Source organism: Budorcas taxicolor, chromosome 25, assembly GCF_023091745.1.
Source record: "Budorcas taxicolor isolate Tak-1 chromosome 25, Takin1.1, whole genome shotgun sequence".
Classification (NCBI taxonomy): domain Eukaryota; kingdom Metazoa; phylum Chordata; class Mammalia; order Artiodactyla; family Bovidae; genus Budorcas; species Budorcas taxicolor.
In genome coordinates this window covers 29,098,882-29,111,675 of record NC_068934.1, presented here as the reverse complement: position 1 = coordinate 29,111,675, position 12,794 = coordinate 29,098,882, and the positions used below count along the sequence as shown (strand labels likewise).

Below are 12,794 nucleotides of genomic sequence, written 5' to 3'. Positions count from 1 at the left end.
GTTAAGAGAGACCATTTCAGATTTGAAACTGAGGAGTGGGCCAGAGAGGACCAAGGAGTGCAGAATTGTGGCTAATCCGTCCCGTACGATCAGGTATGATGGAGCTGGTAAACCTGGGTACCTGTAACTTGGCTCCTGTGTGGGGTTTGTACTTGAGGCTGGTGGGAGCCATCTGTGTGCTTCTCTTCCCAGCTACGTCCTGCAGCATCACACCGTAGCTTGAAAAGGGCCGTGGTGGATGCAGTCACGCCATGGAGACTGACGTACGTTAGAGTGAGGGCTCTCCCGGTCCCTCTGCCCCCAGGACCAGTTTGCCAGCACCCCAACCTAGAGCCCTGAAATATGTCCAGTCCTTCCTTGCCTGTTTAAGGAATCCACTCCACCAGCTCTGATTTAGTGCATGCTCGTGCAGGCTGCAGGCTCTAAGGTGCTGTGCAAGGCACTGGGGATAAATCGATGACAACACATAGACCCTGTCTTCACAGAGGTAGCGATCTAGCAGTGGAAACAGAACTAGTATTAACACAATCCATTCAGTTGCAAGTAATGCCGCAAAGGAGAAATACAGAGCCCTGCAGCCCCCTCACCCTGCCCATCTGATTCACAGCTAAGTCCTCTGGCATTTTTCGTGGTGGAATTGCCCCCACCCTCCTCTCACTGTTCCCACCTCTAGCCCAGCACTTCCTGTCACTAGCAGGTAACTTCTGCTGTGCCTGGCAGGCCTCTTCCCGGGTCCTCAGACAGGATTTCAGCCTAAGCGGCAGGAACCCAGCCTTAGCAGAATGGTCTTAGCAGAGTCCCCCTCCTCCCCACCGCACCTGGCCGGGCCCAGCTCCTGCCACTCTTCTGCTCCCCAGGACATCATGGTTTCCATGGGAACCCACTCACTTCAAAGGGGGAACCAAGGAGACTGTAGGGGAGGAGGGAGAGTGAAGGCCGGATTAACCTCACCCTCTTGGCCCGTCTCTGTGGTTGCTGGCCAGCCAAGCCCCAGTTTCCCAGCCACCTAACACTGTCCAGCCCACAGCCCACACTGGAGGAGGGGGCGGGGAGGTGTGGTCCAAGCTAAATTTTAACTTCTTATGAGGCGAAAACCCCAGGGGTGAGGTGGGCCTGGGGAAGGTGATTTTTGAGCTGGATCCAAACCTGCGGTCCCCACTCCACGGGGCCTCCCCTCCACAGACCCAGGCTCGGCATTGCTCATGGGCCACAAACACAATTACCCACGATGTGCATCTAATCATGGGATCTGCTTGGATTAGACTGCAATCATTAATCTGAGCCCGAGCTCCTGGTTGCCTTGCTGATTAGCCCAGATGATGCTCTGGTATGATCCAATTAAAGACAGGCTCTGCCTCCCCTCTCCCCTGCCACACACAGACACAGACACACACACACACTACACACACACAGACACAGACACAGACACACACAGACACACAGACACAGACACACACACACACTACACACACACACACACACACACTACACACATACAGACACACACACACACACACCCAGCTTCCACATCAGAAGGAACCAGTACATTTCATTAACACATCCTCATACACAAATAAAGCCACTGACGGGCTCCCTCCCTCTCGTGGCACTGTCTCCTGCCGCCCTGAAGACCTGGCCAGGGAGAGGCCTCCCCCACACCTCCATTCTTCTGCGGATCTGGGAGGGGCCTCGGAGGGGGCTCCCAAAAGTCAGAGCCGGGCACTAATCTCCGTGGAAAGAGTCTGGTTACATTTATTGACATGAAATGCCGACTCCCTGATGTGCTCTGGAGCGGCCGGCTGCCCCAGGCAGGCAAATCTAATTAGAATTACCCGACCCTGCAGGAGGCGGGGCCCCCTCCTCCTCCCTGCCCCGCCCCCCAACAAGGGCTGTGGAGAGGCTGACTGGCACTAATGGGAGAGGTGTGGTTGTGGGAGACAGACACCCTGGGGCCCTGGGGCAGGAAGGGCTGCGGAGGAAAGAACCAGGCAAGAATGCTGATGTCCATCCGCTCGGTTGTCCTGAGAGCCTGGGCGGCCATGTTTGGCTGGTTCTTTGGTGGCATCAGCTCTTCGTTACCTTCAGACAGTTGCAGAGATTACTGTGCAAATGCCACGGGCTGTGAGGGGACCCGCCCCGCAAAGGTGAGGCATGTTGGTTGAAGGACCATCTGGGCCTCCATACATCAGGTGACGCCATGATGGACAGTGGGAGGCAGCCCACTTCCTGGCTGGGCCTGGGTGGGGCATGACCCTGGGCTCTTGGGAAGGGCTATGGAGCACGTGGGTCCCACTAGTGGGACATGGAGAACCGTCTGCTTTGTGCCAGACATGGAGCCGGGTGCTGACATGGGTTGTCTCATTACTCTTGCTGAACCAGTGATTAGGATCTATCGTGAAGCCAATGCTGAGATGAGCACCAGGAGGAAGGAGGGCTCGAGTCTAGGTTTCCAGAAGCTTTTGGTCACACCACTAACTGGGGGTCTTTCTAGACTAAGATAGGTGCTCGCTACATGCCCTTGCCCCCTGGAGTCTGGGAAGGGGTCGGGGACCCATCTGCAGTGGGCACATGAATCACCCAGGATCTCGTCAAAGAGCAGAGCAGGAATCCCGAAGTCGGGTTGAGGCCTGAGAGTCAGTGTCTCCAAACAGCTCCCAGGGGATGCGATGCTGCCAGTCCGGACAGCACTTGAAGCATGTCGATCACTATTAAAATGAGGTGTGATGACTGTACCCCATCGCATTTCAGAGGCCGTGTCACTCTCCTGTCCCTGCTTCTGTTCCCCGCGAAGGCACAAGCCCACCACACAGTTGAACTTATCGACCCCGTGCAGCCTCGTGTCCCCGCACCCAGCTGTTCTGGCCAGTGGCTGTGCTGGGAACTCACCAGGCTCTCCTCTGCCTGGAATCCCTCCCCCCACCCCCATTTCTCCTCCTGCTGAGCAGTCTTACTCAAGTTTCAAGATCAAGCTTGAATACTGCCTCCCTGTTGAAGCTGTCTCTGGTAAAGCTCTGACCACTCTGTTGGTTTCTTGTTCTCGTTTTCAGAGAGTCTGGCAAGAGCCCACACGTTACCTTTATAATTTACCCTCTTTCCCCTGCGCCCAGCACATCATTAGTAACAGCAAGGATTCAATGCCAAGGTGACGGGAGGACAGGAGTACTTACTGGTCTGTGTTGTGGGAGGGGGAGCTGGGAGCCTTCTCAGGGTCTCTGACTGGCCCTGTGACAGCAGAGCCAGGCATTCTTCAGAGCCCAAGGCAGAGGTCTGTATGCACAGGAGCTGGGCCTGGCCTGTGTGTGTGTGTCTGGGGGTAGGGGGGTGATCCCTGGGGAGCAGGCACTGTGTTATCCAGGCCTGGGAAGGACCTCCAGTCAGGATCTAGGGATCAGGGTCCATTGTTCTAGACACACAACTGTTGGCATTAGAGGCATTCAGCCCATCTGAAGGACTACAGGTAGTGCCAAGGATAATTATGATAACAGCTAAAATTACGACCATTACCATAAAGCCACTGTCAGGACTGGGGGCAGGGAGTGGGGGTGAGTGAGGAAGCACTCAGTACTCCGATTCACCCTGGGTGGGCCGGGCCGAGTGTGGGTGGCCTTAGCGCCCACTGCCGGGCTTGCCCAGTGGAGGTCAATCACGCTGATGTTCGTGGCTGTACGTGCCCACGCGGGTGCATGTGCACAAGGGTTTGACCTCAGTACCAATGCCTCCATACTTGGGCATCTTTTCTTAGTGATGTGGGCTCCCCATGGATAAATGATGACTGAAATCCCTGCTGGGGCCTCATCAGATCTGCCTTCCAAGGACTGCATCTTCACCCACGTACACAAGACAGACCGGAAGTCCCTGAGCCCCACCCACCCTCTGCAACAATCAGGGCCCAGCCCTGGGTGCCAGGAGCTAATGCCGACTAAAACAAGACAAGCAGCCTGCTCCCTGCTAGCAGCCCCTCTCGGGGAGGGTGTCAGAACCTCCACCGTCACGTACAACCTCTACTGCTGAAAACCAAAGTCGACCGTGAATCACAGCGTGGGCCAAGCGGTAGCTGCATTAAATTCACCTGGAATGCTTGTTAAAAATTCATGTCCTCTTCCTAGGGCTTGACCTACTGATTCAGCATTTCCAAGCACAGAGTCCAGCTATGCGTGTTCTAATAAGCCTCCCAGCGGCTTTCAGGTGGACTCAAGTTTGCTCATGAACGAGTCCTGGATGGTGTGTGTTGGAGTGAAGGTGACAATGGGCACTGGGGCCAGGACAGTCCTGAGGCAGCTCTGAGTGGTGGTGGGGGCGGGGGCATTCTGATGCTCACTGGGACTCATCTCCCCAGCTAGGCTGGGGTGGGCCCCTCCTGGGAGACATTGGCCAGGCTGCATTTCCCTCCCTGGACGATTCCAGGAAGATGGAGCCCACCCTGTGTGGCCAGCTGAGGACTATCTGGGGTGATTTCAGAGGGAACCAGGGAAAGAACAGCCCTGGCTATAGGCTTCCATGAGCCCACCCTCGGGCCTACACTCTCAGCTCTCGTGGCTGGGCTGGGCCTGAGGCTACCTGGGGGCTTCTGAGCGTGGCCCGGCCGGAGTGTCTCCTACCTGTACACAGCACGCTTGTCAGCCTCCAGCTGGGCCTGGGGGTCAATGGGGGCAGTGGGCACGGGTGTGCTGGCAGCAGCCGAGGGCGTGGAGAGGTGGACAGCCTGGGCCTTAGAGGGGGCTTGAGCGGTCGCCGTCATCTGCAGAGACAAGAGAGAGGAGGTGTGGGTTAGTGGGCCAGGACCGCTGGTTCCCCGACTGGAACCGTGAGGTCCACCTTGTCCCGTGTTGTGTGTGTGGATAAGAGAAAGTGTACAGAGAAATGTGAGTGTATAATGAGCACCCATGTGTACATGTGCTACAAGTGGGCAGAGAGCAGACGTTTCTTCAAAGCAGAAAGTTCTGGAGAACAGTTTAGGACCATCCAAAACCAAGTGATGCTGAAGTGAGCTCACTTTAAAAGCCATAGTTCTTAATGCAAATTAAGGTGGTGGCCTCTGCCCAGAAGCTGGGGGGAAAAAAAAAAACCCAAATGATGAGCCCTTTAAATTTCGCTTACGAGTCACCTGGGCTGTGCCGAGCAGTGCTGCATTTGATTCTATGACTTTGGAGGGCAGGAAAAAATTAGCTGAGTCAGTTCCCAATTGGGCAAAGATTTATTCCGTTTAACGTAAGCCAGAGGTAACTGTTTTAATGGTTTTGATTGATAACTGAGTGTTCCGCAAATTTTGGTTTACCTGGGCAGTTGAAGATAAGCAGGTTTTAGTGGACAATGAGCAGATTTCTGTTCTCAACTCTAATGAATATTTGGAGCAGTCCTTTTCCTCCTATGTTACCTGCCTTGGAAGGTGTCCCAAGTTTATGTCAATCAGAGCACCTTTTAAAAATATATTGGACTTTCGGTATAAGATTTCATTTGAAGAAATGATTAAATGGCTTTAAAATTTTTGGCAACAACCATCATTACAGAACTTAATGCTTTTATATTTTATTTTCTTCGATTAAATGGATCCCTGAAACATCACGTGTAGTGATAAGCCTCAACTGTTCCCTTGCTCCAGCCTGTCCACAGCACCTCATAGCTCTCATCCCCTGTGCTCTTGGGACTTGACATCCTTGTCTGCCTCTCAAGATAACACCTTGTTCACCCCTTCATCCCCAGCACGCAGTTGGCACAGAGTGAATGCTTGGTATGTGTTGAGAAGATGAATGAGGGAATAAAGAGTGAACACACCTTGAAAGAATTAGATGTTTTACAGCTGGAAAGTTCATCATGTGATCTAGGTCCCGGCTTTCTGGAAGAAAGAGTCTGGTATTTCCATGAATACGTTATTGGTGGTGCCAGTGGCCCCCAAACCCTTGCTGGCTCAGTTTCTTCATTAGATCTGTCGGATGCCACATCTTCAGAGTGACATAGAGTCCCCCTGCCCCTTGCTCTGCCCCTTGCTCTGCCCCATGTCGCAGCCCTAATCGTGACCACGTATTTCACAGCCCTTGGACTAAGCACTACACTATTTGCTATTTTCTCTCCCACCTCCAACTCAAATTTAAGCTCAAAGAGGGCTGATTAACAGTTGCGATTGCAGGGCCTAGAATAGCCTGGCACTAACTGATGTTCAACAAATATTTATTGAATGAATGAGTGACTGATGGGAAATAAAATTGAGACTATAAAAGAAATATACTGTCTCCTCATCATTTTTTGTTAGGTAGAGATATTCTTGTCTCTGTTGGCTGAGCTGGGGGAACTTTATCAAACCCAACAGGCTAGACAGAACATCACGATACCTTGAGGCCAGCAGGGTAGCACACTTGACTCCTACTGTCTCCTGTTAATAGCTTTTTGACTTAGAGCAAATCCCTCAGCTTTCCTAAGCTCCTACATTCTCATCTGTAAGCAGACTGGTGTCCTTTTAGGATTCATGGGTGTTAGGGTTGCAGTCTCTGGGGCCACAAACAGTCGGACACAACTGGGTGATTGAGCACGCACAATAAGGGAGAAAGTAGAAGCGAACACTGTTCTCGTCTTCAAAATACAGAAATAAGGTGCAATCAGGAAAGCTAAATACTTCTGAACTTCACATTGACTTGGATCAGTTTTTTTTCTTTCACTCACTAATGCAACTGATTATTTTCCCAATACTTTTTGAGTTCCCACTGGGTGCTTAGGCACTGGGGTGACTAGGATAAATGCCTGCTACAACGGTGCCCACTTTCTGGGTTTAACACGCTAAGGAGCAGGAGAATGTAGCAGGCAGAGATGCTGTAAATGGCCTCCCGTGATTTCGTCACGGAAAACGTGGAGACATGGCCCAGTGGACAACTGTGTGGATTATTAGGGTGATAATAATAAAAGGATGGCGATGAAAGGAGAGATGTCAGTAGGAGAAAGGCTTCTGGGAGATGCTACATTCTTTCTCCTCGACCCTCTTCCTCAATAATTTAATCAGTGACTCAGAAGAGGTCTGAAAACATGCTTGACAAATTTATGGGCGACGTGAAACCTGGATCCAAACGATCCTTATGGATTTTGGCAACGTGCTAATTCTAATAAGATTAATTCTCATCTAATAAGTTGGAATTTAAACTTCTAACACTTTGGCCAAAAAAAAAAGATCGATAATATAAGTACAGAACAGGGGAGATGTGGTTTATCCGCATGTTTTGGTTGACAGCAGGCTCAGCCTGACCAAAGTGTAACGCGTCTGTCAAACAAACAAACCACTATACTGATGCTCTGTGTGGACCCATGAGCAGAGGTGTGGCTCGAGCGGAGGTGCGGCTCATGCAGAGCTTCCAACCCCACGCGCTAAGCTGAGACGGGGCATGAAGGTACACTCAGAGGAGTGTGGGCCAGGCTGCTGAAGGGATTCCGAGGAATATTTGCAGGCATCTGCAATACTAAGAAGGATCTGGGGGATGGGTGGGAGACGGAGGGACGTGCGAGCCCCCTTTGAACCACTGAACCCAGGGTTAGATTGTGTAAGTTCTGTACTGTGGGCTCCAAAGTGTCAAACTGCAACCGACGCATCAAACCTGCAACACGTAAAGCACATTTGGGCTCGACCCTCATAGAAAGTTTCCAAGCCTCTGAGCTCTCCCAGGCTGGGAAGCACTGCCTCCAGGAAGTTGTTTCCACTGGCACAGGAGCCAAGCAGAGACTCACCTGGAGATGGTGGAAGGTCCCTAGCCGGGTGGGCTGGCTTAGGTGCTATCTGAAAAAGCACCTTCTTTTTTAAAAACTTACGTATTTGTTTTTGGCTGCACTGGGTCTTGCTGTGCAAGGGCTTTCTCTAGTTGCGGCTAGCAGGGTCTACTCTCTAGTTATGCAAAAGCTTCTCATTGCGGTGGCTCCTCTTGTTGCGAAGCCCGGGCTCTAGGGTATGGACTCAGTAGCTGTGGTGCGTGGGCTTTCAGTAGTTACGGCACACGGGCTGATTTGCCCCGTGGCACGTGGGATCTTCTCGGACCAGGGACTGAACCCGTGTCCCCTGCATTGGCAGGTGGATTCTCAACCACTGAACCACCAGGTAAGTCCCGAAACCCCTTCTATTAATAGCAGTGACAGGCCATGAGAATGCTTACACCATCACTATGCACCCCCAGCGACGGCACATGGCTCCCATTAGATGACATCCAGTGCGTAAAAGTGCTTTGGAAACCCTAAAGTTTTTCCCACGTGGAGGGTGGTTGTAGTTATCAAACACAAGATTTCCAGAACATGTATCTTGCAAAAAGCAAGGCACAGCTATGTGCACCGCTCATTCAAGAGTAAAATACTAGTGGGCTGGTGCACTCTGCTGGGCTCAGTCCTCTAAGGGTGAATCTCCTTGTGTCCTTGAAGGGATCTACAAGGGGCTTCTATGTAGATGAGCTTCTATGAGCAGGAGGGCTGAGGGGAGGGGTTTCTTTTCCTCTGACCTCCCATTTCTAGGCAGGACTTTAGGGAAAGATGGGGCAGAAAGGCCTGCTGGGGTCTAGAGGAGAGCGTAAATCAAAAGCAGTCATTGCCAGCATCCCAAGAGGCTCTAGTTGAGAGAGCCAGTGAGCTGGCCTGAGGAGGACGATGATTCAGATTTATTTACCTCCTGGGGGTCAATTCAGCACATTTGGCATTTCCTCCAGCTTTGGAGAATGAGTATTTATCTCCAAATAGATTTCTTTATCTAGCCAGAGACACCCATTTCTCAAGAACCAGAGCACAGAGGGAGAGGGCCGCAGCTGTCCCAGGGCCCGGGAGCAGGGGGAAGAGGGTGTTGGGTGGTGAGATTTTGGCAGGAGGTTCTGGCCCTAAAACAGAGAAGCTGTTGGGGGAGATTGCACGGATGGAGGGCAGAGATCCCTTGCTCTGGTCAGTGAAGGCCAAATGATAATTTTTTGGGAATTTTGCAAGTTTGATAATCACATTAACAGCTTAAGAGTGGCCATGGTGGGAGCAATCACAGATCACACCATGGAAACTGACAAATGTTGCAAATCAAATCCTTTCCCCACACCCCACCCCGAGAGCCGGCGGTTAAATATCTACAAGCACACGCCTAACGTCAGAGTTTCTCTCCAGGTAACCTCTTCTTGTTCTCAATCTGTAGTGAAGAGACTACACTCTCTGAGGCCACTTGGTGTGTTTCCAGCTGGTCCCAGAAGCGGCCACTCCAGACTAGGAGCCCTCCTCCAAGGAGAGCCCTGGACATCCTACCCAGACAGGCTGTGAGCCTTGATTAAGAAAGCAGGGGACTTCCCTGGTGGTTCGAGGGTTAAGAATCCACCTTCCAATGTAGGGGATGCGGGTTCCATCCCTGGTTGGGGAACTGAGAGTCCCACATGCCAAGGGGCAACTAAGGCCATGGGCCACAACTACTGAGCCTACAAGCCACAATGAAAGGTCCCGCACTCTGCAACTAAGACCTGACACAGCCAAATAAAAAAATATTTTAAAAGAAGAAAAAACTGGATACAAAGAGTGGATGGGGATGGGTGGCAGCATTCCCCAGAAGCCTGCCCGCGGTGAGCTCACTGCCGGGTCCAGAACCTACAGGCTTCTACAGTCCCCATCGCCTCTCCTAGCCTGGGGTCCTTGCATCCCACAGATGCTCCAACCCACTCGACTCTCCTCTATCAACCAGCTCCGTTCCAGCCCTGCATTAAGCCTGGAGCTAAAGGTCCCTGCCCAGATTCTCCATTTGTGACATGGTGAGATGAAAGTTCCTGATGCCCCGGCCCCAATCCTAAAACACCAAGGGAAGAGTTGGGGGTGTACGCTGTGTGTGTAGGAAGGCAGGAAGGCAGAATCTGGAGGGGCTTAGAGATCCATCCCCTCAACAGTCTAGTCTGCCACGAGAACTAGCAGAGGACGCTGGCATGGCTTACGAGGTGGTTGCTGACACCGGAGTAGACAGGGTACCTCCCACAGGTGCTTTCTCCAAACCCTGGGCCTCCAAGGTCTGCACCCCCCACCATGACTCAGCCCAGACAGCACTCCTGAGGGGATGCCCCCTCGTCTGATGTGGCAAGGTGGGGCTGCCCATCCCCAGGGCCTGCCTGCCAGGTCAGGGAAGCCTTGTGTTTTGAGAACATGGGGGCCTACACAGGCCCAGCCACTAGGGGCCGCCGAGGCTCCAGGAGGGCTGGTCTGGTCTGAGAGGTGGTGGGGCCAGATCTGGCTTCCCCAGTGGCTCAGTGGTAAAGAACTCTCCTGCAACGCAGGAGACTTGCAGGAGACCAGGGTTTGATCCCTGGGTTGGGAATATCCCTTGGAGAAGGAAATGGCAACTCACTCCAGTATTCTTACCTGGAAATCCCCATGGACAGAGGAGCCTGGCAGGCTAAAGAACACGGGGTCGAAAAGGGTCAGACATGACTGAGTGACTAAAAACAAACAAAAGGCCAGATCTGGTTTCCTGGTAAGCTAGATGGAGTCCAAGGACCTGGGAGGTCAGGGCTTGAAGCCATTTAGTAAATATCAGATTTGGCCTGAGCAGCGGGGAGGCAGAGAGGGTCAATGGATGGTTTTGAGGGGAGGGCACAGCCCACAGGGTGCTCAGGCCTGGACCTGCTCACTGATCCAGCCTCATCTCAGGTACAGCACCCCTCTCGCACCCCGCCCCCAGCAGACCCTCCTGGGTGGGGGTGCCCAGACACGCCCCATGATTGACATCTTCATGTCCCCGCCCCCACGGCTGCCTCAGAAGAAAGGGTCCACGCTTCCCCGCCTGGTGTCACCCGCCCCACACCGGTCACCCCTGCACGCCATCGATGCTGTGGTCACTCTGTCCGAGACACTGGGGCCACAACTGTGAACAGAACAGACATGTTCGCTGCCCTCCAGGATCCCCCCACACCACGTGTGAACACACCTCTCTTTCAAGACTCAGCCCGAGGGAGCGTCAGCCCTCCTGGGAAGCCTGTCCCAATTCTCCACACCCCTGTCTAGGTGGAGGAGGAAATGGCAGCCCACTCCAGTATTCTCGCCTGGAAAATCCCATGGACAGAGGAGCCTGGTGGGCTACAGTCCACGGGGTTGAAGAGAGTCAGACGCGTCTGAGCAACTAAGCCCTGACCAGGTAGCCCCGCCCCCTGCTTCCTCTGCACGTGTGGTGATGGACCTTAAGCCCCGTAACACTTCGGGCCCTCTTCTATCCATCTCCCCGAGTGGACTGGAGCCCAGCCCCCGTCAGCAGCCCTGGCTCCTATGGGCTCCCAGCACATTTGTGAAATGACTGAGTGAGGACTTGAGAGCGGGCATGCTCAGTCCAGCTCTCTTGTGACCCCACGGACTGTAGCCCACCAGGCTCCCCTGTCCACGGAATTTCCCAGGCGAGAATACTGGAGTACTCTTGTAGATTCTTGAAGGATCCTCCCAGGGATCTTCCTGACCCAGGGATCGAACCTGCATCTCCTGCATTGCAGGCAGATTCTTTACCACTGAGCCACCAGGAAATGAGACAGTGGCATGTTAAAAGGCTTAGGGATCCCAAACCAGGAGGAGTCAAGCATGGTTCCTCCAAATAGACCCCGACCCAGTCAGCTCAGGGAAAGGAAGGGCTGGAGGAGAGGAGGGTAGCCCATTTGGCTCAAAGAGGCTCCTGCAACAGCAGGCCTGGGGAACCTGCCTTCTGATCCCAGGACCGACCAGATAGAACAAGCCACACAAAGAAGTTACTCTGTGGTGCAAAATGGAGGTCTTCAGCAATAAATTAATTTTAAAAGGGTTTGTAGGCAGTGGTTTACAGAATGAACCTTGAAAGTGTTTGCTGCCCTGCCTGCACTGCTGGGGTGACTGGACGTGTACCCAAAGGGAGGCAGACCACAGACTGTGATCCAAGTCTTTTACGTCCCAGCACTTTCACAGGTGCTGTCTTCTCCCCATCTTTCCCTCCATCCCCGGAGGACCCTTTGCTTGTATAATAGTCCCGCAACCGTGAATTCAATTAGGCCCTTGGGAGTATGTGTGTATGTGTGTGTGTGAGGGAGTGTGTTTGCAGCTAGAGACACATACTTGATATCCCTACTGTGTTCCCCATAAAAGGGAGAGTAATTAAAGTTCCATCCAGTCTTGTCTACTGGAGACGTACAGAAGATCAAGAAAAAAAAAAAAAAACAATGTCAGGGTAATGGCCGAAAGAAAGCTGGAAAACACCATGGTACCCTTCACACCCACACTCTCAGCCGCCCTGTGAAGCAAGGAGGGCAGAAGTTATTCCCATTTTACTGACGCAGAAAGGCCCCCAATAAGCCATAAGCTCTATTAGGGCAGGGACATGGGTCCCTGGCACATGGCACAAGGTTTTCAAGACCCATGGAAAGCTCCTGGTATTTATTAACTGGTTGAGTGAATGAAAGATAATATTGGAACTTCTTGTCCAACTTTGTATAATTCATCAGCAGTGGAGTGGGGCAGGCCTAGGATTCTGAATTCCTATTTTACGACGTTGACTTGAGTCAGCTCACTCTTCTTCCTCCAGACCACAAACTCCAAGGACAGCACACACCTCAGAGCTGTGCTCACCCACCCCCATCCCACCCTGCTCCACAGATATCCGAGCTCCTAGAAGATCAACTGGAAAAGGGGGTGGGGAGGAAGGCAGGTTCCAGTTCCCTAGGCCCGCTGCTGACGGATCACCTGTTGCCTGATTTATTTTAAGCTTTGCGTACTTTGGCCATCAACTATTTTTGTCACTGTTTAGAACACTCATCCTGCTTGCAGTCAAGAGGATAGACAATAAAATATCTGAGGTTTTTTTTTTTTTTTTTTTTGGT

At 52.5% G+C, this 12,794-nt stretch overlaps 1 protein-coding gene across 3 annotated transcripts in view; it reads right to left on the bottom strand.

Annotated features, from left to right (window-relative positions):
* The window catches only part of PKNOX2 (PBX/knotted 1 homeobox 2), a 293,398-nt gene that overhangs the window by 64,340 nt on the left and 216,264 nt on the right, over positions 1-12,794 (bottom strand). For all 3 annotated transcript variants that reach the window (XM_052662551.1, XM_052662552.1, XM_052662553.1), the window contains exon 5: positions 4,599-4,738. In XM_052662551.1, coding sequence (XP_052518511.1) covers positions 4,599-4,738 — 140 coding nt within the window. The remainder of the gene's footprint in view (positions 1-4,598; positions 4,739-12,794) is intronic.